The sequence below is a fragment of the Cetorhinus maximus genome, chromosome 10 (genome assembly GCF_964194155.1).
Source record: "Cetorhinus maximus chromosome 10, sCetMax3.hap1.1, whole genome shotgun sequence".
NCBI classification, from domain to species: Eukaryota; Metazoa; Chordata; class Chondrichthyes; order Lamniformes; family Cetorhinidae; genus Cetorhinus; species Cetorhinus maximus.
Genome location: NC_135888.1, coordinates 79,362,837 through 79,390,538, shown reverse-complemented (window position 1 = coordinate 79,390,538; position 27,702 = coordinate 79,362,837). Strand labels below are relative to the sequence as shown.

The 27,702-nt window shown below is 44.0% G+C and overlaps 1 protein-coding gene across 3 annotated transcripts in view; it reads right to left on the bottom strand.

Moving 5' to 3' along the window:
• The window catches only part of rmnd5b (required for meiotic nuclear division 5 homolog B), a 36,617-nt gene extending 14,290 nt beyond the window's left edge, over window positions 1-22,327 (bottom strand). The window contains exons 1-5 of one of the 3 annotated variants that reach the window (XM_078550659.1): window positions 22,234-22,327; window positions 13,580-13,725; window positions 10,493-10,630; window positions 4,762-4,862; window positions 515-681 (exon numbers count right to left, since the gene is read on the bottom strand). In XM_078550659.1, the coding sequence (XP_078406785.1) occupies window positions 515-681; window positions 4,762-4,862; window positions 10,493-10,630; window positions 13,580-13,684 (511 nt within the window). In that variant the 5' untranslated portion in view covers window positions 13,685-13,725; window positions 22,234-22,327. The other 2 variants (XM_078550657.1, XM_078550658.1) reach the window with 2 other exon arrangements.
• Window positions 22,328-27,702: the final 5,375 nt, after the last annotated feature.

The window sequence follows — 27,702 nt, the reverse complement described above, 5'->3', positions numbered from 1 at the left end:
TTTTGGTGCCTAGTTTAGGGAGGAGTGGGGGCAGGGGGAGGAAAAAAACTCACCAAGAATTCCCAATCCTGCAAGCTACGGAGCAAACCCTTTTGAAAACTGCTGTCTCCACAGTTGCACTAAGAATATGATTGTATGTGAGGCCACTACAGTTAAACAGCCTGTACTAGACAAACGGTACTAGAAGGCTCCCTAGCATCCATGAATCCACAGCCAACAACATCTTGCATGTATATAGCACCTTCAACATGGCGAAGGCGCTTTATATTATTCTATCCCGGCAATATCAATATTTCTGGTAGAGGAGAGGGAAGAAAGGAGCAAGAAGAATTAATAAAATACATTAGGTTCTAATGAGGATATCAATTTAACTGAATGGTGCATTCAATCAGACTGCCATTTACAACCAAACCCTCCGTATTCCTGCTATCCAATTCACTTTAAAATAGTGCACATCAAAATTCAGATCTGCTTTTTAAGCAATTGACCAAACCCCTTACAGATGAAAGCTGACCTCTTTGATGTTGTTGTGCAAAGGGTTGAAAGTTCTTGGCATATTCCAGTGCCTCAATCTGATTGATGACACCTCCAGTCAGCAGGCTAATGAAATATAACCTGTGCAGCTTGAACTCCAGCGTGCTACTCAAAGCCAAAAGCCTCTCCCGGTTTGCCATAGCCCACCTGAGCGAGAGAAATGGAGCATTAAAACTAGACCCAAACAAGAAAAAAAACCAGCTCATTAGACTCACATTTTGTACATCAGCACTCAAAGAAATGGGGCTCTCAAACTCAATACTAAAAACAATGCCTCATGTTGACATGCAAAACAGTACAGCCAGATTTAATGTCCCAGATCCCACAATGCAAAAGAACATACATGGGTGCCACACAATGCTGCGTAATAACAATAACAGCAACAACTTATATTTATGTAGTGCCTTTAACATTATAAAATGAGTATTGCTGTAAAGAGAGTCATGCTGTCGAAGCTTTACATCTTGCACGCATCAGGACAGACTCAAGGATACCAAATTTCAAAGCGAGCAACAATTTAAACTGCATGGGGAAAGGCTGCTGATTGGTTGGCAAGTTGACTCTGATTGGTTGAGGCGTTTCCATGGGAGAATACACCAGGGAACTATTGGCCCCCACGCTTGTGTTTAATCTTTAAAAAAAAGGTGCAAAGCCTGGACAGGTTCCTGTGTATGACTATGTGCAGCTTCTAGCAAGCATAAGTGAGCTACATTTCCCACATGAAATTTCCCAATGCTCATCAAAAACAGCATTATAAAAAAAATGACCCACATATGGAGGTATTAGGTCAGGCGGCCAAAAGCTTGGTCAGGAAGAGGTGGTTTTGAGAAGGGAAGTGAGGAAGAGAGGTGTAGGGATGGAATTCCAGAGCTTGGGGCCTAGGCAACTGGAGGCATGGTCACCAATGGTGGTCCGATCAAAATTAAGGATGTTCAAAAAGCCAGAATATGGAGGGGGGGGGGGGTGGTCGCTGGTGGCAAGGGCAGATATCTTGGAGGGTTATGTGGCTAGAGGAGATTACAGAGATAGGAAGGGGCGGGGCCATGGAGGGACTTGAAAACAAGGATGAGAATCTTAAAATCAAGATATTGCTTGACTGGGAGCCAATGTAGGTCAGTCAGCACAGGGGTGATAGGGAATGAGACTTGCTGTGAGTTAGGCAGCAGACTGATCACTGAAAACACAACTTAAAGCCACATGTACATTTTGGCAATATTATCCAAAAACATGGACCAGCTTCCACATGTACACAGATGACATCCAGCATCTGTCTCAGCTCCTCCACTAACTCGGTGTCACTGTTTATCTGACCTCCAGTCCTGGATGAGCACAGCGTTTTCAGGTTGACATCATCCATTTTTAAAACTCTTCAAATTCATATAGCGCCCAATCATAGAAAAACAGCCCAAGCTGCTTCAAGGAAAAGTAATAAGATGAAAAATGGAGGCTCAGCCAAAGAGGCAACTTTTAGGAGGGAATGACAAAGGTTGGTCACAGAGGTAAGATTTATGGAGAATCTCAAAGGAGGTTTTTAAAAGGAGGAGCGATGTGGAGAGGGAATTCCAGAGTGCGGTGCCTAGGTTATGGCAGGGGCTGCAGCCACTGGTGATGTTTAAATACCATAATTGAAGGAAATCATTGCTCTCGGAGAAGAAAGGCAGTGGCAAGGCCATGAAGGGATTTAGATAAAGAGAGAATTGTAAATTGGTGACTGTGTTGGACAACTGGTCAGCAAGCACAGGAGGTGATGAGTGCACAGAATTTGGTGCAGGATGGGATAATTGCAGCAGAGCTTACAGAAGGTGCTGGAGGGTAGGGGTCTGGTCAGGAGAGCACTGGAATAGTCGAGTCTGAAAATGACAGAGACACGGAAGAAGGTTTCTTCAGTAGGTGAGCGGAGGCAGAGGCAGAGGTTACAGAGATGGACCTAGGCAGTCTGCACAACAGAGAGGATGTGAGGTCAGTAATTCAACTTGGGGTCAAATAGGATGCTGAGGTTGTGAACAGTTTTGTTGAACCCAAAACTGCGATGAGGGAATGAATTAAACTGTGTTGAAAGCAATGGCTTTGGTCTCCTCAATATTTAACCAGAAAACACTGTGCCTATCCAGGACTGGATGTCAGATAAACAGTGACACAAAGTTAGTGGAGGAGCTGAGACAGATGTTGGATGTCACTGGTAACAAGTGGAAGCTGGTCCATGTTTTTAGATAATATTGCCAAGGTGTACATGTGGCGGTGGAAGCAAAGGGGGGCAAAGATAGATTTTTGAGAGTTTTCAGATGTAATAGTGCATGGCAGGGAAGAGAATGGAGATGCTCTAGCTGTGATTGGATAGGTATGAGTGGAAGTAACAAGGGTAATCCCACTGAATTGGACAAAGGAGAAGAGGAGACTTTGGGAGGAAGATGGGTGTGGCTGACTATCAAAGGCTGCAGGCAGAGAACCTCAGAAGGACCAGGAAGAATAATTTGTCTGTGCATGCAGTGCTTATTCAATTTCCTGTTATGATACTTTGTCAAGCTGTTATATCAATAGTTAGCATTGAACACCTTCTACATAAACATTTAAGATGGAAATCCTGGAAACAGCAGCTCACAATGCATAGTTACAGGTGCTTGCCAATGGGTGGGGCTGTTGAGTAAATTTATGAAGTCTCACCAAGTCTCACTATATTCTATATCAAAAAAAATCATCAGCTATATCTGGAAAGATTACCAACTTTAGAACAAAAACAAAAATCAAAATCTGCTCATTCCAGTTGCTCCTGTGGTATGTAAAGACAAATAACATGTCAGGGTGTTTGAATAAATCCTTTGAATTCATACAAATTAATGTTACTGACACTATATAAAAGCATCAAGAGAGCCATACCTGACATACTGGTTTCATTTGTGGCTAGTTAAGCACTTTGAAAATGAAAATTAAGCAGAAACAGATTGATTCCTAATGTTTTAAAGGCCTGTTTCTGAATGAAACAGTTCCTGTTGAAGCAGGTAAGCATGATGAAGCCGGTAAGCATGATACCAACTACAGCTGTCCCTATTTATATTTCTGTTGTCATTGTCCAACTCAACCATCTCACTGAGCTGCTAGCCTGCCAATACTGCGTGTTATAGAAAAAATAGGCATTATCAATCGATCATTGGGTAGAATGCCTTTGTCAATCACTACTGAACGACGAATTGCCAATTCCCTTTTGTGCACCAAGGGACTGTAATATGGCAAAATACTATTGTACCAAGAGGCAGACATGGGTCTGTCTGAAACAGGGTAGTATCGTACTGCTATCCAAGTTATACTAACAACATGTGCGAATTCAATGGGATATAAACCGCAGAAGCACTTACACCATTGGTACAATGGTGCAGTTTTGCATCACCACTAGCACAGCCTTCAGTAAGAATCACAAACTGACATCCCTGGGGAGGGGACGAATAGTTTACACATCCCAGGCTGACTGCTGGGGGTGCAGAGAGTGTGATGTGAGCCAGCGCCTTTCACTGAAGAACCATCAGTCATTTTTAATTTGAATACCTAGACTTGTGCCAGTGAGGTGGTGGTTAAATGGTTAAATCCAGCAGCCTTATCCTAGTGGCAGACATGTAGTGCCAGATTTTTGAGAGCCTATAACCTGCTGTCATGGAAGAGGTAGATTTAGCAGCACAAACACTGCATAGGAGCTTGTGCATCCAGCTTTCCCAGAATCCAAATTAAAACTGTGCCAATATAAAAGCAGGTGGTGATGTATGAAAAGTGGACCATCATATCTAAGGGGATTGCAGTAATGTAGGGGAAGCAGAACAAGCATAAGGAAGTCAGGTGCTTTAAATGTGTCAACACAAGATTTTTAACACGTTTCAGGTGTTTTAAGTGCAACAGGTGCAATCACATCCTTGCCCCTGCTCACAAAGCTCACAAGGCACCTGGCCAAACAATGACATCTTCTTAAACTTTTTAAAATGAAGTTTATTTTAAGAGTTGCTAGTGATTCTGAGTTAGTGAGGTTGCTCAACTTATCCCCTGCAGAAGTGGAGAAGTTACCCTCTGTTTAATACACCCATGACCTTATAAATCAAATTCACCATTAACGATAGGAGAATCAGTGATAAGAGTGTGACCAGCCAAACTGAACAGCATCAGGTTCAGTTCTTACTGAAAGGGGCTCAGACAAGGGAAGGGAGGAAGGAGAAACCTGGACAGTGAGTCTAAGAAGAAGTGACTTACTCCAGTGCTGGCCTCAAGTTCCGCATTCGCAGTGCCTCCAGGATCCTGTTCAATTCTAGAAAGGGTTCCTTCTGGCTGAGGTCAATACATATTCCAGATTCCTAGAGGAAAGATGGGATTTAGCACAATGGGGTCAGCACTAAACAACATTTAATACTACACTGGGAGGAGAAAAGACATAAAAATTCATTGGAGATGAATGCCTGGATGAGTGCAGCCCCAACAACAGTCATGAAGCTGACACCATCCAGGATAAAGCAGCCCGCTTGATTGGCACACCATTCACAAACATTCACTCCCTCCGCCACCGATGCAAAGTAGCAGCAATGTGTGCCATTTACAAGATGCACTGCAGGAACTCACCAATGATCCAAACCCACGACCACTACCATCTAGAAGACAAGGACAACAGATACGTGGGAACACCACCACCTGGAAGTTCCCCTCGAAGCCACTCACCATCCTGACTTAGAAATATAAGACCCTAAGTCTTATAAGTCGAGTCTGCTCCACCTTTCAATGAGCTCATAGCTGATCTGATAATCCTCAACTCCACTTTCCTGCCTTTTTCACCATAACCCTTGATTACCTTACTGATTAAAAATCTGTCTATCTCAGCCTTGAATATACTTAATGATCTAGCCTCTGCAGCACTCTGCTGTAAAGAATTCCATAGATTGACTACCCTCTGAGAGAAGAAATTCCTTCTCATCTCTGTCTTAAATGGGCGACCTCTTACTCTGAGATTATGCCCTCTGGTCCTAGACTCTCCCACAAAGGGAAACCACCTCTCAGGATCTACCCTGTCAAGCCCCCTAAGAATTTTACATGTTTCAATAAGGTCATCTCTCATTCTTCTAAACTCCAATGAGTACAGGCTCAACCTACTCCTCATAAGAAAATCTCTCCATACCTGGGATCAACCTAGTGAACCTTCTCTGGACTACCTCCAATGCCAGTATATCTTTTCTTTGATAAGGGGACCAAAACTGTTCATAGAATTCTAGGTGTGGTTTCACTAGTGTCTTGTATAGTTTTAGAAAGACTTCCCTATTTTTATACTCCACTCCCTTTGAAATAAAGGCCAACATTCTGTTTGCTTTCCTTATTACCTGCTGAACTTATATGTTAGCTTTTTGTGGTTCATGCACGAGGAGCCCCAAATCCCTCTGTGCTGCAGCTTTCTGCAGTCTTTCTCCATTTAAATAATATTCAGCTCCTCTATTCTTCCTGCCAAAGTGCATAACCTCACATTTCCCACATTAAATTCCATTTGCCAACTTCATATATACCACTGTTCCAAAATCCTGGAACTCCTTCCCTAACAGCACTGTAGGAATACTACACTACATGGACTGCAGCGATTCGAGAAGGCAGATCATCATCACCTTCTCAAGGGCAATTAGGGATGGGCAATAAATGCTGGCATAGCCAGTGACACCCACATCCCATGAATGAATTTTTTAAAAAGCGCAGTAACTGCTGTTATCCAGGCACATTGGTGTCAGCTTTGGAAGTTTCACTTCAGAGTCAGGAGGTTGTAGCTTTAAACTCCACTCCAGAGACCTACATCTAGGTTGACACTCCAGTGCAGTACTGAAGGAGTGCTGCACTGTTGGAGGCCCAGTCCACCTTCTTAAAAGAGGACACAAAAGACCTCATGGCACTATTTGAAGATTAGCAAGGGGCATCTCCCAAGGCCAGTCTGACATCATTAAAATAGATGAGCTAGTAATTATCTCATTGCTGTTTTGTGGGATCTTGCTGTGTGCAAATTGGTTTCTGCCTTTCCTACATTATACAGTAACTACACTTCAAAAGTGCTTAATTGGATGTGAAGCCCTTCCTGAGGTTATAAAAGGCACTGTATAAATGCAAATCTTTAATTTTAAGTTATAATCTCTCCCTTCCTCCAAAGCAGCTATCCTAGATCATAGAATGATACAGCACAGAAGGTGGCTGTTTGGCCCATTGTGCCCATGTTAGCTCTTCAAAGGAGCTATCCAATTACTCCCATTCACATGCACTTTCCTCACAGCCCTGCAAATTTTTCCCTTTCATCTGCATGGATACGATGGGCCGAATGGCCTCATTCTGTGCTGTAATCATTCTTTATGATTCTGTAAGTACTTATCCAATTTCCTTGTGCAAGTTACTTTCAAGTCTTCCACCATGCTTACAGGTAGTGCATTCCAGATCATAACTCGCTTTGTAACAAAAATTCCCCTCATCTTCCTTCTGGTTCTATTGCTAATTATTTTAAATCTAAATCCCCTGGTTACCAACCCACCTGGTAGTGAAAATAAGGTAGCGGCCCAATAGGACTGGAAACTTGTCACCTTGTCGACTAACTCTTCTGGTAGAATGCTCCCTCTTCCAAGTACTTGGAAATTACGACTGACGTTGAGGATGCATGTGTGACAACGCTACCATCAAGTTCAGTCCTCATCCCTGCTGGTAGAAACACCCTGGCTCCTAGATCTTTTGTTTGGACAATTCAGGAATAAAAATCACTCATTTCATACTCCCTCCAAACGGGGAGACAGTGGCGAAGTGGTAATGTCACTGGATTAGCAATCCAGAGGCCCAGGCTAATGCTCTGAGGACAAGGGTTCAAATCCCACCACGGTGTCTGGTGGAATTCAATTAATAAAAATCTGGAACTGAAAGTTAATCTCATGGTCAGCATTCCTGAGGCTGTCATCGATTGTTGCAAAAACCCATCTAGTTCATTAATGTCTGTTAGGGAAGCAAATCTGCCATCCTTATCCGGTTTAGCCTACAGGAAACTACAGATCACACAACAATGTGGTTGACTCTTGACTGCCCTCTGAAATGGCCTAGCAAGCCAACAACAAGTTCAACAGCAATTAGAGATGGGCAACAAATGCTGGCCTTGAGAGTGAAACCCACATCCCATGAAAGAATTAATAAAAACTCACAACACCAAGGAGCTGCTGACCTTTCAGATTAGGAACATAGGAAAAAGAGTAGGCCATTCAGTCCGTCGAGACTGCTTTATCATTCAATTAGATCATGGCTGATCATCTACCTCAACACCACTTTCCCGCACTATCCCCATATCCCTTGATGTCATTAGTCTCCAGAAATCTATCAATTTCTGTCTTGATCATGCTCTGATTGAGCTTCCACAACCCTCTGGGGTAGCGAATTCCAAAGATTCACTTTGGAGTGAAGAAATTCTGCCTCATCTCAGTCTTATATGGCCTGCCCCTTATTCTGAGATTGTGTCCCCTGGTTGTAGACTCACCAACCAGGGGAAACACCCTATCTACATCCACCCCGTCACAACCTGTAAGACTTTTGTAAGTTTCAATGAGATCACCCCTCATTCTTCGAAACTCTAGAGAAAACAGGCCCAGTTTCCTCAATCTCTCCCCACAAGACAATCCCGCCACCCTAGGGATTAGTCTGTGAACCTCCAATGCACTTCCTCTATGGCAAGTATATCCTTCCTTAGATAAAGGAGACCAAAATTGTACACAATACTCCAGGTGTGGTCTCACCAAGGTTCTATACAATTACAGCGAGGCATCTTTATTCCTGTACTCAAGTCCCCTTGCAATGAAGGCCAACATACCATGTGTCTTCCTAATTGTTTGCTGCACCTGCCTGCTAGCTTTTAGTGACTCATGAACAAAGACACTCAAGTCCCTTTGGACACCATCCCAATCCCTCACTGGTTAAGAAATACTCTGCCTTTCTGTTTACCAAAGTGGGTAACTTAACTCTTATTCACATTATATTCCAACTGCCATGTTCTTACTCATTCATTTAGTCTGTCCAAGTTCCCTTGAAGCCTCCTTGCATTCTCCTCACAACTTACACTCCCACCTAGTTTTGTGTCATCAGCAAATTTGGAAATATTACATTTGGTCCCCACATCCAAATCATTAATATAGATTGTGAACAGCTGTGGCCTCAGCACTGATCCTTGTGGTACCCCACTAGTAATACCCTGGCAGTCCTGAGAATTAATTACCCATTTATTCCCACTATCTGTTTGATGTCATTAATCAATTCTTAATCCCAAGTGCTCTAATTTTATTTACTAACCTCCTGTGTGGAACCTTATCAAAAGCCTTCTGAAAATCCAAATACACCACATCCACCGGTTTTCCTTTATCCATGCTAGAAGTAGCATCCTCAAAAAACTCCAACAGGTTTGTCAAACACAATTTCCCTTTCGTAAATCCATGTTGACTCTGCTCAATCATATCCTTATTTTCCAAGTGTCTAGTATCACGTCCTTTACAATATAATTTTCCCTACTACTGACGTCAAACTAACGGGTCTGTCGGGTCGGTAGTTCTCCATTTTCTCTCTCCCTCCCTTCTTAAAGAGTGGGATTACATTTGTTACTTTCCAGTCTGCAAGAACCTTTCCAAAATCTATAGAAGTTTGAAAGATAACCACCAATACATCCTATCTCTATAGCCACCTCCTTCAACACTCTGGAATATAGATCATCAGGTCCAGGGGATTTATCAGCCATTAATCCAACTAATTTTGCGTACTACATCTTTATTAATACTAATTTCTTTCAGCTCCTTATTTCCACAAGTCTCTTAGTTCCCTAGTACTTCCGGGAGATTTTCTGTATCTTCTTCTGTGAAGACAGACACAAAGCAATTGTTTAGTTTCTCCGCCATTTCCCTATTCTCCATTATAAATTCTCCTGTCTCTGCCTGTAACAGATCCATGTTTTCCTTGCTAATATTTTCCTTTTCACATACCTAAAGAAGCTTTTACAGTCCGCCTTTATGCTTCTCACTAGCTTGCATTCATAGTCTCTCTTCCTTTTATCGGTTTCTAGGTCCTCCTTTGATGGATTCTAAGATTGTAGCCTCCCAGGAGAAGTATTTACCTATTTACCTAAGGGCTATTTGCTATAGCCAGGTGACCTTTTTAAAAAAATCATTCTTAGGCTATGGGTGTCACTGGCATCACCCTCAATGCCCTTGAGAAGGTGGTGGTGAGCCACCTTCTTGAAACGCTGCAGTCTGTATGATGTAGGTACACCCATAGTATTGTTACTGAGAAAGTTCCAGGATTTTGACCCAGCGACAGTAAAGGAATGGTGATATAGTTTCAAGTCAGGATGGTGTGTGGATTGGAGGGGAACTTGCAGTTGGTGATGATACCATGCATCTGGGTGGTAGAAGTTATGGGATTGGAAGGTGCTGTTGATGGAGTGCTGGCGAATTACTGCAGTACATCCTGTGGATAGTACACACTGCTGCCATGCTCCCCAGTGGGAGGGAGTAAATGTTTAAGGTGGTAGATGGGGTACTAATCAAGCACGTTGCTTTGCCCTAGATGCTGTCAAGCATCTGGAGTGTTCTTGGAGCTGCACTCACCCAGGCAAGTAGAGGGTATACCATCACACTCCTAGTAAAGACATTTTAGCCACTTGCCACAGAATCATTTTCATCCACCTGAACTGGTATTTGGGACCTTAATTTTTGAATTAGATGGTAAATCATGATATTTCTAACAATACATCTTCATCACTGCAATGAAAAGACAGCCTAGATTATGGTGCTCCTGGATTTGGGCTTGAACCGACAATCTTCTGACTCAAAAGCCAAAGTGTGCACCTCTAGCCACAGCCCCTAGCCTCATTCAGTCCTGTGAGTGGCACAACATTCCTGAGTATTTTTAACCCAATTGCACACGCACAACGGGCAGAGCCCATTTCGGGTCTTACCTGGCACAGTTCTTCAGCGACATTCAGCAATCCCTGTCTGTACAAGTGTTCCACTACTGCCTCACTCAAGAATTGCTGCTTTTCATGTGAATCCCAGACACCTTCCACCCCGACTCCACTCACATCTGTGTCGAAATTCTGCACAACACAATAAAACAGTTAGCCGCAGAAAAACTCTCACAGAGCCAACTTCCTTTCGATAAAACCTCAGGCTCTTCTCAGTATTGCACTCAAAACTACCAATCCTGTAAATATAACTTGGACTCTGACACAGTGAGGCAGACACCAGAGCCAGCATCAATGTATATTAGAACAGACTACAGGGCAGCCCAGATGGCAAATAACCTACTTACGATTACATTCTGGAAAAGCAGGGCTTGAAGGGCTGAGTAGCCGCTTCCTGTTGTGACCAATTCACTTTAATTTTTGCTATATTTAAACCAAGTTTTTTTGCTAGTATTGTTTCCATTTTGTCCCCTTGTTTTTCTTCCTCTCCATTTTACTCAAGTCTCCTGTGCACATCTGGCAAACACAATGAGGGTGCTCAGGTGACCTGTTCCTAGTACAGCTTCAATAAAAACACTTAAGAAGCCACTGGATGGTGATCAAGAACCATCTGTTGAAGACTTGCCATCTGATCCTCCTTCGATTTGAGCTGCTGCACCTCTGCTGAATTTTTTATTGAAAAGAAACAGTATTATGGAAACTGCACTCCAAGTAAACCGATTGGGGTAGGGAGAAAACAAACCTTATGTCCCTTCAGTCAGCAGTTATATGCTTTAACAGCTCCAACAGTTGTTGGTCCACAACACCAGGCAATCCGTCGTATCTTAAAATACGGTATTTAATTCATATTAAACAGCTCCTGTTGTCACATAAAGCAAAACTAACAATGCAAGAATGATCAACACCATTTAGTGATCAGGAATTGCAATAACAATATGAAAAGATGCCTATTTGTACGCTGGTAACAAGACCATAAGACCATAAGACATAGGAGCAGAAATTAGGCCAATCGGCCCATCGAGTCTGCTCCGCCATTCAATCATGGCTGATAAGTTTCTCAAACTCATTCTCCCGCCTTCTCCCCGTAACCTTTGATCCCCTTACCAGTCAAGAACCTATCTATCTCGGTCTTAAATACACTCAATGACCTGGCCTCCACAGCCTTCTGTGGCAATGAATTCCATAGATTCACCACTCTCTGGCTAAAGAAGTTTCTCCTCATCTCTGTTCTAAAAGGTCTTCCCTTTACTCTGAGGCTGTGCCCTCGGGTCCTAGTCTCTCCTACTAATGGAAACATCTTCCCCACGTCCACTCTATCCAGACCTAGCCTTTCATTCCTGGGATCATTCTCGTGAATCTCCTCTGGACCCTCTCCAGGGCTAGCACATCCTTCCTAAGATACGGGGCCCAAAATTGCTCACAATATTCTAAATGTCGTCTGACCAGAGCCTTATAAAGCCTCAGCAGCACATCCCTGCTTTTGTATTCTAGTCCTCTCGAAATAAATGCCAACATTGCATTTGCCTTCCTAACTACCGACTCAACCTGCAAGTTAACCTTAAGAGAATCCTGGACTAGGACTCCCAAGTCCCTTTGCACTCCAGATTTCTGAATTCTCTCCCCATTTAGAAAATAGTCCATGCCTCTATTCTTCCTACCAAAGTGCATGACCTCACACTTCCCCACGTTGTATTCCGTCTGCCACTTCTTTGCCCATTCTCCTAACCTGTCCAAATCCTTCTGCAGCCTCCCCACCTCCTCAATACTATCTGTCCCTCCACCTATCTTTGTATCATCTGCAAACTTAGCCAGGATGCCCTCAGTTCCTTCATCTAGATCATTAATGTATAAAGTGAAAAGTTGTGGTCCCAACACTGAGCCCTGCGGAACTCCACTAGTCACCGGCCGCCATCGTGAGAAGGACCCCCTTATCCCCACTCTTTGCCTCCTGCCAGACAGCCAATCTTCTATCCATGCTGATACCTTGCCTCTAACACCATGGGCTCTTATCTTACTGAGCAGCCTCCTGTGCGGCACCTTTTCAAAGGCCTTCTGGAAGTCCAAGTAGATAACATCCATTGGCTCTCCTTTCTCTAACCTACTCGTTACCTCCTCAAAGAATTCTAACAGATTTGTCAGGCATGACCTCCCCTGATGAAACCATGCTGACTTTGCCTGATTTTACCATGCACTTCCAAGTATTCTGAAATCTCATCCTTAATAATGGACTCTAAAATCTTACCAACGACCGAGGTCAGGCTAATCGGCCTGTAATTTCCCGTCTTTTGCCTTACTCCCTTCTTAAACAGGGGGGTTACATTAGCGATTTTCCAGTCGTCTGGGACCCTCCCTGACTCCAGTGATTCCTGAAAGATCACCACTAATGCCTCCACTATCTCTTCAGCTATCTCGTTCAGAACTTCAAACACTAAAACCATTAAGCAATTGATTTTATTTTGAAGTCATGTCCCAAGTGGACTTTGAGAAAAACCTTAAGACATGATGTATCTAAGATTTCCAAAAACATTTGAGAGTTCTCAATGAAAGGCTATTCACTAATCTCAAAGCAATGGGCATTTATGGTGAATCAGACAGGCATTAAACAGCAGGTAGGTGTTTGAGGATTTACCTCAGATGGGGAGAAATGCCAAGTGGGATGCCACAAGGACCAATAACAGGAATATTATCAGTTCTAATTGACGCCAAATATTTCACAAACTCAAAGCAGATTTACAGCTTTCATGTCCTTAAGACAACAATAACATATATTTATAAAGGACACTTAACATAGTCACTTCACAGGAGCATTATCAAACACAATTTGACACTGAGTTATAAGAGATATTAGGACAGGCCAAAAGCTTGGTCAAAGAGGCAAGTTTTAAGGAGCATCTTAAAGAAGGATTTAGGGAGGGAATTTCAGAGCTTTGGACCTCAGCAGTCGAATGCATGGCTGCCAATGGTGGAACAATGAAAATCAGAGATCTCGGAGGGTTGTAGGACAGGAGGAGGTTAATGATTGATGTTGTAACAGCCAATGGTAAAACTGAGATCCAGAAGGTCTTACTACTTGGTACACACCCTGTCGATAGCTTTCCCCACTTTGGAGACACTGCCGTGAATATCTTTGTGATCCAATGCCAGCTTCTGAACGGTGTCCTTTATCTTCTTACAGCACTGTGACATGACTAGTGACAATGTTGCTGACAACTGGGCATCAAGATGACCTTCAAAACAAAAATGCAACAGAAGCTAATAATCATACTTGCCAAAATTCACCAGCGGAGTACAAATGTGTTTGTACTCAGTGCTCACTAGCATTGACCTGTTATTGAGAGAGTGAATCCTTTTAAAACACAAGTAGATCACCAATGGGATAACTCACAGGTATTCAAGAGCAATGGTTGTGAATTTAGCTGCTAAGATAGTTTTAATATGAATATACCTTTAAGGTCACTGTTCAACTATCTTGTGCCTAAATAGGGAAATGTAGATCATTGTAAACCGTTGGTACTCTCAAGGTTAATTAAAGGGTAATTGGGACTTTGCCTGTAAATTTTTGACTGCAGGTCAGGGAAACCCAGCATGACATGATTTGACTTTTTAAAGATTATTTTGCATCTATAAAAATGTCATTTTGAAGCACAACAGATGCGATCCTGGTAATTTGGGGCTGTTATTATAATGACAGGAACTAACACATTGCCCATTATTCTACTGCTGAGGTGGACCCATGTTTAAAGTGGGCTGTCCTTTTGAAACCATAACATCTGTCTGCTGTTACGTACAGTCTAAAGTGGGGGTTAATTGCTTTTTGACAATGGAAAATGAAGATGGTGGCATTGTGATAATGAACTAGTAATCCAGAGGCCAAGGCTAAAATCCCCCACCCAGCTGGCGAAATTTAAATTCAATTTTGGGGATTATGGTAGCATGGTAGTTATGTTACTGCACTTGTAATCCAGAGGCCTGAATGAATGGTCTGGAAACATGAGGTCAAATCCCATCATGGCAGCTGAGGAATTTCAATTCAGTTAATTAAAACATCAGGAAACTTGAAGATCTGGGATGCTTACATATATGTCATCTGAGGCAGGAATAATGTATCCTTTCTGCTTGTATGTACTTTTGACATTTTGATATGTGATGTATGAAGTTTAAAACGACACGCCTGAACTTTTACATTTATAGATAGGTAGATAACATTTACAGAATGAGGGTTTTTCCACCATCCATACCAGTGACTGTCAGTGTTTGTGTTTGAAATATCCTGAATACCAATCTTCATGCACTGGAAGCAGCAACAAAAGAGAAACATTGTGTAACAATCAACGAACTATGGATCATGCCATGATATTAGGCCGAGAAAAGATTAGGTTCAGCAAAGACTTTGTGCAGAATCTTCTGCATTTAATCTCTGCTGGAACGCTGGGACCATTTATGGGTTAGGAACCCGATTTTCTAATGGGCAGGCTTTCCCAGAGCTGCAGAATTAGCATTCTGTCTCCGGATTCGCCAGCCAGAGAGGGTGGGTGGAATGACGTGTCTATTTTGTTAAAGGGAGGGTGGATTTTTAATTAAAAGAACCATGACATTGGGTTCCAATGACTCAGCAACACTAAAGATTTTTGGCACTGCAGCAACTAGAGTAGAGTAATGGACAGGAGACCTGGGAAGGCTGCCCACCTCCTGCCCTGGGGTCTCACTGTTACCTGGAGATCACGATTCAGTGAGCTGAAGAAGAGATACATGGGGGAGGCAATGGCGTAGTGGTATTGTCGCTGGACTAGTAATCCAGAGACCCAAGGTAATGCCACGGATGGTGGAATTTGAATTCAATAAAAATCTTGAATTAAAAGTCTAATGATGACCAAGAAACCATTGTCGATTGTTGCAAAAGCCCATCTGGTTCACTAATGTCCTTTAGGGAAGGAAATCTGCCGTCCTTACTTGGTCTGGCCTACATGTGACTCTTTAATGTTTTGTCCCACCGGCAGGACAGACCCAGCAGAGGTTACAGCTTGAGGGAGTCCTCAACATCGACTCCAGACCCCATGAAGTCTTATGACATCAGGTCAAACATGGGCAAGGAAACCTCCTGCTGATTACCATGTATCCAGGAGCTGATTACCAACCCCTCAGCTGATGAATCAGTGCTCCTCCATGTTGAACACCACTTGGAGGAAGCACAGAAGGTGGCAAGGATGCAGAGTGTACTCTGGGTGGGGGACTTCAATGTCCATCACCACTACTGACCGAGCTGGCCGAGTCCCAAAGGACATAGCTGCTAGACTGGGTCTGAGGCAGGTGGTGTGGGAATCAACAAGAAGGAAAAACACACTTGACCTCAACCTGCTGCCTTGATAAATGGGATAGATTCCAAACAGATCTAGAAACTCAAGACTGGGCATCCATGAGGCGCTGTGGGCCATCAGCAGCAGCAGAATTGTACTCAACCACAATCTGTAACCTCATGGCCCAGCATATCCCCCACTATACCATTACCATCAAATTAGGGATTGACCCTGGTTCAATGAAGAGTGCAGGAAGGCAGGCCAGGAGCAGCACCAGGCATACCTAAAAATGAGGTGTCAACCTGGTGAAGCTATAAACACAGGTCTACTTGCATGCCAAACAGCATAAGCAGCAAGTGATAGGCAGAGCTAAGTGATCCCACAACCAATGGATCAGATCTAAGCTCTGCAGTCCTGCCGCATCCAGTCGTGAATGGTGGTGGACAATTAAACAACTCAGTGGAGGAGGAGGCTCCACAAACATCCCCATCCTCAATGATAGGGAAGCCCAGCACATCAGTGCAGAAGATAAGGTTTGCATTGGCTACAATCTTCAGCCAGAAGCGCCGAGTGGATGATCTATCTCGGCCTCCTCCAGAGGTGCCCAACATCACAGATGTCAGTCTTCAGCCAATTCGATTCACTCGACATGATATCAAGAAACTGCTGAAGGCACTGGATACTGCAAAGGCTAAGGGGCCTGACAATATTCTGGTAATACTACTGAAGACTTGTGCTCCAGAACTTGCTGCACCCATAGCAAACTGTTCCAGTACAGCTGCAACACTGGCATCTGCCCGGTTATGTGGAAAATTGCGCAGGTATGTTCTGTACATAAAATGCAGGACAAATCCAACCCGGCCAATTACCATCCCATCAGTCTACTCTCGATCATCCGTAAAGTAATGGAAGGGGTCATCAACAGTGCTATCAAGCGGCACTCGCTTAGTAACAACCTGCTCACTGATGCCCAGTTTGGATTCAGCCAGGGCCACTCAGCTCCTACCCTCATTACAGCCTTGGTTCAAACATGGACAAAAGAGCTGAACTCCTGAGGTGAGGCAAGAGTGACTGCCCTTGAGATCAAAGCAGCATTTGGCAGTGCATGGCATCAAGGAGCCCTAGCAAAATTGGAGTCAACGGGAAAGGGGGGGAAAAACTTTCCACTGGTTGGAGTCATACCGAGCACAAAGGAAGATAGTTGTGGTTGTTGGAGGTCAATCATCTCAGTTCCAGGACATCACTGCAGGAGTTTCTCAGGGTAGTGTCCTAGGTCCAACCATCTTCAGCTGCCCCATCAATGACCTTCCTTCCATCATAAGATCAGAAGTGGGGGTGTTGATTGCACAATATTCAGCACCATTTGTGACTCCTCAGACACTAAAGCAGTCCATGTCCAAATGCAGCAAGACCTGGACACCATCCAGGCTTGGGCTGACAAGTGTCAAGTAACACTCATGCCACACAAGTGGCAGGCAATGATCATCTTCAACAAGAGAGAATCTAACTATCGCCCCTTGACGTTCAATGGCATTACCATCACTAAATCCCCACCATCAACATCCTGGGGTGTACCATTGACCAGCAACTGAACTGAGCTAGCCATATAAATCCTGTGGCTACAAGAGCAGGTCAGACGCTAGGAATCCTGCAGTAAGTAACTCTCCAAAGCTTGTCCATTGTCTACAAGGCACAAGTCAGGAGTGTGATGGAATACTCCCCACTTGCCTGCATGAGTGCAGCTCCCACAACACTCAAGAAGCTTGACACCTTCCAGACAAAGTAGCCTGCTTGATTGGCGCCACATCCACAAACATTCACTCCCTCCACCCGGACGCACAGCAGCACCAGTATGTACCATCTACAAGATGCACTGCAGGAATTCACCCAGGCTCCTTAGACAGCACCTTCCAAACCCACTACCACTACCATCTAGAAGGACAAGGGCAGCAGATAGATGGGAACACCTTCACCTGCAAGTTCCCCTCCAAGTCACTCACCATCCTGACTTGGAAATATATTGCCATTCCTTCACTGTCGCTGGGTCAAAATCCTGGAACTCCCTTCCTAACAGCACTATGGGTGTACCTACACCACATGGACTGCCGCGGTTCAAGAAGGCAGCTCACCACCACCTTCTCAAGGGCAAGTAGGGATGGGCAATAAAGGCTGGCCCAGCCAGCGAAGCCCACATCCCGTGAATGTGTAAATAACAAACAAGTGAAATGGGCTCAACCTGCCTGTACCTACAACAATTACCGTTTAACACTATTTTTGTGAGGTGCAAAGTGCTTTATTCATGTACATATAGTCAAACCCTGAGCATTGGTGCTTTACAGAATCGGCAGGATCTGGAGGACCTGCAATGAGGTCAGCTTCTGATTTTAGCAAGGTTTTTGACAAGCTCCCACATGGCAGATGCTTAGTAAATTTAAAGTTCCCGGGATCCAAGGGAAAGTGGCAAGTTGGATCCAAAATTTGCTTAGAAGCAGAGGTGAGCGCTCCAAAGGACGGGAGGAAAAGGACAATCTCTCCAACAAAGCAGGTTTGGATGAAAGTGGTCGAGAATGTCAGCAGTGGGGCTGTGTTCCCCCCAAGCTGCAGACAGTGTACCAAGGATCCAGGACCTCAGGAGGGAAGGACAGGTGAATGGCACTGTATAACACTTTCAGGTGCTAAGCCCCACACTCTGACTTGCCCTGCATTCTGCTGCATATCACACCTCAGGTCAACACAGCTTCCTGCTCCATCCATTCCTCTCTCTGCAAGCACCTCACATCCCCATCTGAGCAGCCAGCACTCAACCTCAGCCTATTTTTCTCTTGCTCCCTTGCCCCACAGCCGTCTTCCACAACCTCTACGCAACCTATTACAAACTCACAACTCTCCTTACAGGAGAAGAGACACACAACGTGATGCAAGGCAGTGGGCTGGCCCTTGAGTGACCGGCACGCCATCAAACGCTGGTCCAGGAGGCTGCAGGTGCCAGCAGGGCCTGCTGTGAGAGCCTGAGCCTCCTGAGGCACTGGTCCTCAGACAAGACAAGAGAGCTGATCCTCGGCCCGTAGGCCCTACTTTCGAGGTCTCACCTCCTTCCGGCTGGATCTCGGTGGCCATCCCCTCTGCTACTGCTGTTGCTTCTGCTCTTAGTCTTACCAGGGTGCTGAGGAGCAAGAGCAGGGAAGTGCAGGATAGGTGAAGTGCCTTCCAACCAGTTGGCAACAACCTGTCCAGCAGTAATAACACTTTCAGAGAATGTGCACTGAACAGCAGCCTCTCACCTGGCCATGGCTGCAGCTCTTCACTTTCACTGATCAAAACCTTCCCAGTCTGTCAGTTTCACTCTTCCCGCTGTGTCTTACCCCAGTGGCCCTGGCGAGTTACTAACAGGTTAGGGAATTAGGTAAACTGGCTGGGAAAGTCTAAATCCAGGATCAGACAAACTCTTAATTGCCTTTTTAATTAACTTAGTTGGTTTCGTGCCAGATCCAAGGGGGTTCACCGCTGGCCTTGGAACAACCCCGCGTGACCCCCCCGCCCCACCCACTCACCCCCAGCCGGGAAACTGGGAAGAGGGTGGGTTGACCTTGGTATCCAGACTCAACCTCAATTTCAGAGGATTTAACTCCTCGGGTGCACGCAAACCTGCCTCCCTTGGTCAAGAAAAACTCTGCTACTACGAAAATATGTTTCCTTCTTGCCCCAAGGTGGCACAGGCTTCTGAAAGAAGTACTGGCCATCGATCAATGAGAGACCAAGTCAAACTGCAGAATCCAGTGTTGACTAGTTTTCCTCTACTTTCTACATCCCCTAAGGGTCAGCTCATTAGAAGTACATGGAAGATGCATGCAACACTCCATTAGAGTGGACTCGCCCAAGTAATCCATATAAAGAGTAGTGTGAACTCGACTTGAAACTGGACCTGTTGTATATTGAGCTTTTTACTGATCACACAACACATGGATTCAAGTTTCCCAACAGCCAATAATGGAAATTGTGGTTCACTGGGTCGACTAGACTGCATCCAATAAGGCACTCGTGGTCCTCCACAATATACTCGCCTTTGTTCAGTGCTGTACCCTCTCTTGGAAAAACAATAAACAGCACCTGTCTTCTGGTATCATTTATCACTGTGGTTAAGCCAAACATCAGACATTCGTTTGTCCAATTTAAAATCTCAGCAGCCCAGTTCCAAAGCCAACCGTGACCTTCATCTGTTTCAGTTATTATGCAATCCGATTTTATTTTCAGCGGAACACACGGGATCCTCTGATACAACACATATAATATTCATTATCACTATCAAATGGATCGCATTATTTCTCAGTAAAAATAACTCTCTCATCAAAACGTACCACACTGAGTCACAGTGCTCCAAGATATCCTCCTTCCTCCCATGCAATGTGCAGCCACCATGTAAGTGGGAACAATGTCCTTAATGTGCTCAAAAGGCAGTGAAATCATGAACACCAACACACTGCATTAATTAAACTTGAGCGTATCAGTGTTGCAATTGTAATGCTCTTGTGGGACTCACAGTACCTAGAAACTAGTGGAGATTAAGTCTCTGAGCTGATGAGCCCACCATCTGCAGTGCCCCCAGAACTGGTTGTTAATTATTTTGGGAGCACTTCCCAAAGCAATCTAAATGTTTTTTTGTATTGGCAATTGGGTGGGGGGGGGGGGGGAGTTGGTGAATGGAAATAATTTAACAAATTCAAAATTACATGAAATTGGAAACAGGACGCATCAGGAGTGGGGGACACTGGGCAGGGGGCGCCACACAGGATCCTGTCTGACTGCAGCTGATGACTCTGGGCACATCATTAAGATCAACAGCCAAAATGTCTCCACAATTCCTCCACTAGGAATATCCTCACCTTTATTGCCAGTTATCCATGATTTTCCAGTAACGCTGAGTGTATTTTTATTTTTTTTTTAAAAAAAGATCTCAGCCAGGGCAGCAGCTGGAAGCTTGGGGATGGGGATGGACAAATAAAAATATGTCTCTGCTCCTGATCCGGATCCAGTGACATGTGAACAGTGCAAATGCTACAGGAGGATGAGGTCACCCTAGGCTTTGATGTCTTTGTTAGTTGAATAGCTTAAAGACACACAATGTTCAAGTTCAACATAGAGGTTGTTACATTGTGGTGAGGGGGCAGAGACAGGGCAGCTACTGGCACCCAGACAACAGCAACACAGATAGTCAACACTGAGAGTTGGGGGAGAAAGAAGGACCACATGCTGAATTGTTTAGCACACAAGGTAATATTCAATGGACAATTTTCAACAGAACTGTGTTTCCTGTATGAACAGAATTTAAAGGAGGAAATAAACCAAATACAATATTAGACATTACAGGGTAACAACTCACCAACACCAAATTATTCTGTCTGCTTAAAATTCCAACCATATCAACCAGTGGAAGAGCTTGAACGCCACCCTAAGTTCCTCTGGTTTTCTTTCCTCCCCACAGGGCGCTGGTTTTTGCTGGGACATGGTTCCAGACAGTCTTGTGTCACCCTATATGCAAGCCAAGATAGTAGCCAACTGCCGGACTGGTTGACTGTGTCATTTTAAAATTTGGAGCAGGATTTTCTTGAACAAGCAATTAACAGACTTCAGAATTGCCCGTGTACACAAGTACCATACCAGTGTCCTCACCTGCATTGGACAGCTCCTGTCGGAGGCCGCTGACATAGTGTACCAGTTCCTCCAAGCTGCAGTCGCAGTGCTGCCCATACATTAGGAACTTGTGCAACACTTTCTCCAGCTCCCGCTCCACGCACACACACTGGTCCATGGGGCAGAGACACAGAGGGACAGACACACACAGACAGGGCTGGGGCAACTTAGAGTCAGCCAGCAGGACCTGCACAGATGAACCCACACTAAATACAAAATCACACCCTAAACGTAAGTACTAGGTGGGCACAAGGGGCCCTGTAACTAAACCAACAGCATCAGAGGCTCACTGAGACAAAGCAATAAACCCACAACATCAGGGATGACAGAATGGAACAGCTGAACACAAGACAAAAAGATTGACCCTGATACAGGTACAGTAAGAGGCAGCGTTAACAAGAGCAGACCTTGACTTAGGCACTGTGGGAACTCAGTATTGAAAGTTTAACACCAGTCCTAGATCCTGGCACTCCAGAAACACAGGGTCTGGAGGAAGCCTGACAGAAAGTGGTGCAGCTGAGGCAGTGAAAAGCCACTGAGTGGGAGCCCCAGAGTTACACACATACAGCCTGAAATACAGCAACACACACCAGAAACATTGTGGCAGTCTCAGAGACAAATCACACACAGAGACACAGCAGCAGGGTACAGTGCCACACAATGATGCCAGAACACACAAAGTGATTCACACAACAGCAGCTCCTGAACCCTCTTCCCAACAACAACTGTCACTGCTGCAAAACTGCTACATACACTGCGGCTCATACCACTGCCCTCACAGGGGAACAGGAAGACTCTGCTCCTCTCAACATCCTGACTTACTCAGCGCCCCAGCTCTCCTTCACAACATTTCACAAATAACATGATATCTTTTCATTGGTGCGCATTAAAAACGCGTCACTGCTTCGTTCCTGCTGCTTGTGACGACAGGTAACGTCAGCTGAACCCCCCTGTCTTGTAAAGTTAATGGAACAGTCCATCAGGAAGTAACGTGAAAAGGGGCGAACGGGATGTACCACTTAGCAGGAGGGGAGGATGGAGAATAAAGGGCTTCTCTTGGAGTCTGTTTGTTGCTAACAGCTGTGGTTTAGATTTAAACAGGAAAATAATATTATCGAAATTATGAACACCACTTTATCTCGTCTTGTTTATTTAAAAACGCCTGAGCCGGTGTATAATTGCGGATGACTACTATCCCCATTTGTCAATAGTGGAACAAACTGTTAGAAGGTACCACAGAACCTGCTGGGGTTTCAGGGGTCAAAAGTCAGAGATCAGCAGGTTAACTTTGTGCATTGTGTACTCAGTAAGATGTAGGTGTCACCCCCCCCACATCCTTCTTGGTGATGTCCCTTTAATGGTGGATGTCCCTTTAATGGTGGAGGCCTGCTTTCAGCATCCGTCTATTTAAAGGGGAAGTGCCATCCTGTGAGTCAGACATAACTTGTGAACAAGTAATCAACTTCCAGGAGAGAATCTGGGAATCTGCTCTTGCCCTCACAATCTTGACCTCCTGTTTAGTCAGCACTACCTTGTCTTTGCCCCACTCCACCACCTCCCATCTTTCTCCCCTCTTGAAGCTGGTGACTTATGTGGGGTGGCATGGGGTTAAGTGACCGTTTGCAAAGAGGGAGCCCAAATATCAGCACTCTATTTGCCTTTCGTGGATGGGACATGCCGTATCTGAGCCTGACTCTTCACCACCCACAAATAGTTTCTAGCAGCGGTTCGTTAGATAGCAATCAAGCTTGACTGATGTTCCCTTTCCATATCCCAGGCATACTGAGGCCAAGTGCTGTCACCCAACTACCCATTATAGCCGAGGTGAGCTAAATCAGCACGGACTCTAACTTGGGCTGTCTGACTTAGTTCCAGCACTGGACTGAGTACTTAGCATCTTGGCTATCAAGGGAGCACCTGCAAATACAGTGTTTACTGTTGCAAACCTAATCCCTCAGCAGAGAAATAAGGTGTTCAACCTATCATTCTAGTCTGGATATCTACCAATTTACCAGAAAGGAAAGGAAATTTTAAAAATTGACTGTACACTTCAATCCTATTGCAAATATTAATAAACTAACTTAAATATGATGTTAATTTGACACAGCAAGGTTAGATTTCCTGTACTAGGTGGAATACTCTTTCAGATAACAAATGCAGACTCGATGGCTAAATGGCCTCCTTCTGCACTTTAAAGATTCTAAGACCATAAGATGTAGGAGCAGAAGTAGGCCATTTGGTCTGCTCGCCATTCAATGAGATCATGGCTGATCTGATAATCCTCAACTCTACTTTCCCCATAACCCTCGATTCCCTTACTGATTAAAAATCTGTCTATCTCAGCCTTGAATATACTTAACGACCCAGTCTCCACAGCTCTCTGCAGTGAAGAATTCCACAGATTGACTACCGTCAGAGAAGAAATTCCTCCTCATCTCGGTCTTAAATGGGTGACCCCTTGCTCTGAGATTACGCCCTCTGGCCCTAGACTCTCCCACAAGTGGAAACAACCTTTCAGCATCTACCCTGTCAAGCCCCCTAAGAATCTTATATGTTTCAATAAGGCCACCTCTCATTCTTCTAAGCTCCAATGAGTATAGACCCAACCTACTCAACCTCTTCTCACAAGAAAATCCCTCCATACCTGGGATCAACCTAGTGAACCTTCTCTGGACTGCCTCCAATGCCAGTATATCTCTCCTTAGATAAGGGGACCAAAATTGATCACAGGTGCGGTCTAACTAGTTCCTTGTATAGTTTTAGTAAGACTTCCCTATTTTTATACTTCATTCCCTTTGAAACAAAGGCCAACATTCCATTTGCCTTCCCTATTACCTGCTGAACTTGTATGTTAGCTTTTTGTGATTCATGCACGAGGACTCCCAAATCCCTCTGTGCTGCAGCCTTCTGCAGTCTTTCTCCATTTAAATAATATTCAGCTCCTCTATTCTTCCTGCCAAAGTGCATAACCTTACATTTTCCCACGTTATATTCCATCTGCCAAGTTTTTGCCCACTCGCTTAACCTGCCTATACCCCTCTGTAGACTTTTTGCATCATCCTCACCACTTGCCTTCCCACTAACTTTTGTGCATCCAGTATCTGTGTAGATACTTCCTTTAGTATCCTAGGATGGAACCCATCAGGTCCAGGAAGCTTATCGGCCTTTAGCCCCATTAGTTTCCCTAGTTTTTCTCTAGTGATACTTATTGTATTTATTTCCTCCCCCACTTTTGCCCCTTTATTATTTAGTATTTTTGGAATGTTATTAGTGTCTTCTACCGTAAAGACTGATGCAAAGTATTTATTCAACTCCTCTGCCATTTCCTCGCTCCCCATTATTATTTCCCCAGCCTCGTTCTCTAAGTGGCCGATGTTCACTTTGGCCTCTCTCTTCCTTTTTATATATTTAAAAAGCTCTTACTGTCCATTTTTATATTACTTTCTAGTTTACCCTCAAAGTTTATTTTCTCCCTCTTATTGTGTTTTGGTCATCTTTTGTTGGTTTTTAAAACTTTCCTAATCCTCTGGCTTACCACTAATCTTTGGCACATTGTATGTTTTTTCTTTCAATTTGATACTGTCCTTAACTTCCTTGGTTAACCATGGTTGATTTATCTCCTTCCTAGAATCCTTCTTCTTCACTGGGATATATCTTTGTCGTGAGTCATGAACTATTTTCTTAAACGTCTGCCATTGTTCATCAACTGTCTTTTCTGCTAAACTCATTTCCCAGTCCACTCCAGCCAACTCTGCCCTCATTCCTTTGTAACTACTCTTATTTAAGTTTAGCACAGTTGTTTCTGACCCAAGTTTCTCACTCTCAAACTGAATGCTAAACTCAACCATGTAATAGTCACTGTTTCTTAGGGGATCTTTTACTCTGAGATCATTTATTAAACCTGCCTCATTACACATTACTAGATCCAAAATAGCCTGAACCCTGGTTGGATCCACAACATATTGTTCTAGGACAAAAACAAAAATAGCTGGAAAAACTCAGCAGGTCTGACAGCATCTGCGGAGAGGAATACAGTTAACGTTTCGAGTCCATATGACTCTTCATCAGAAGATGAAGAGTCATACGGACTCGAAACGTTAACTGTAATCCTCTCCACAGATGCTGTCAGACATGCTGAGTTTTTCCAGCTATTGTTGTTTTTGTTTCAGATTTCCAGCATCCGCAATATTTTGCTTTTATCATATTGTTCTAGGAAACTGTCCCGAATACACTCTATGAATTCTTGCTCATGGCTACCTCTGCTAATTTGATTTTCCCAATCTACATGAAGATTAAAGTCACCCATGATTAATATACTGCCTTTTTTACATGCCCTAATTATCTCCTGATTTATTCTCTGTCCTACAATATAACTACTGTTAGGGGGCCTATAGACTACTCCCACCAGTGTCTTCTTCCCCATGTTATTTCTTACCTTCACCCACATGGATTCTACATCATCCAATCCAAGATCATTTCTTGCTACCATGCTTATTCGATCTCATACTAACAATGCTACCCCACCATCCTTTCCTTCCTGCCTGTCCTTTTGAAAAGTCACATACTGCTAAATAGTTAGTTCCCAACTTTGATCTCCTTGTAACCATGTCTCTGTAATGGCTATAAGATCATACCCATTAACCTCTATATGTGCCTTAATTTATTTATTTTGTTCCGAATACTACATGCATTTAAGTAAAGAGCCATTAATTTTGCCTTTTTAACATTTTTTGCCCCTTTGACCCTATTTGCTGCTTTTTTTTAATGTTTGTACACGCTGTCCCTTCCTATCGCACTCTGGGTATCATTACCTAAATAGCTGACCTACATTGCTGCCATATCCTTTTGCTTTGTATCTCCTCTTTAGAACCCTCCCCCACTTTATTTGGTTTAAAGCCCTCTCTACAGCCCTACTTATATGATTCTCCAGGACACTGGTCCCAGCACAGTGCAAGTAAAGCCCGTCCCACTGGAACAGCTCCCTTCTATCCCAGCACTGGTGCTGGTGACCCATGAACTGAGACCCATATCTCCCACATCACTCTTTGAGCCAAGCATTTAACTCCTTGACTTTATTTACACTATGCCAGTTTGCCCGTGGCTCAGGTAGTAATCCCAAGATTATTACCTTGGAGGTTCTGCTTTTTAATTTAGCTCCTAACTGTTCAAATTCTTTCAGCAGAACCTCCTTTCTTGTCCTATCAATATCGACGGTACTAACGTGGATGACAACAACTAGATCCCTCCTCTCCCACTCCAAGTTTCTCTCCAACCCTGAAGAGATGTCCTTAACCCTGGCACCGGGCAGGCAACACAGCCTTCGGGACTCACGCTCATGGCTGCAGAGAACAGTATCTATCCCCCTAATTACACTGTCCCCTACCACTACTACGTTCCTGTTTCCTCCCGCCATTTGAATGGCTCCCTGTACCACGTTGCCGTGGTCAGTTCTCTCGTCCTCCCTGCAGTCCCCACTCTCGTCTGCAGCAGCATCACATCACCCGTCCTGCCATCGCAATCGTATTTAATTTAATTTATTAATTAATTACTCCAATATCCCTGTGCTTTATACTTGAAGAATTCCCCACTCTTTACACTTCATTGTAATTCTTTTTTTACTTGAGTATTGATCTTATACTTAACAAGCTATTTTTAAGAAAGGGAGAAAACAATACTAGAGCCCTAAACACAAACTAAAGACCCTAGTTTTACTTTAAAGCCTAGAAATACTCACCAATCCTACTTACCAATCAACTGCTCTCCATGCTCTTTTCCCTCTCGTGCTCTTTAATGGCCTCTCATCTCTCTCTCTCCACACTCCCCAATGGCCTCTCTCTCTCTCTCTCCATGATCTTTAAAGGCCTCTCTCTCATTTCTCTCCGCACTCTTTAATTCTGTGATACTAATATCAGTACAAGCTACGGCTTGGTTGATAGTACTCTTATCTCTGAGTCCTACTGCAGAAACTTAGGCACAAAAATCTAGGCTGACACAGCAGTGTAGTATTAAGGGAGTGCTACATGTTGGAGGTGCTGTCTTTCAGATGAATCATTAAATTGAGGCCCATCTACTCTCTCATGTTGATGTAAAAGGTATTTTGAAGAAGACTCGGGAGTTATCCCCAGAGTGCTGATCAATACATATCTCTCAATAAATATCACTAAAGCAGGTTATCTGGTCATTATCACATTGTTGTTTGTGGGACCTTTCTGTGGGTAAATT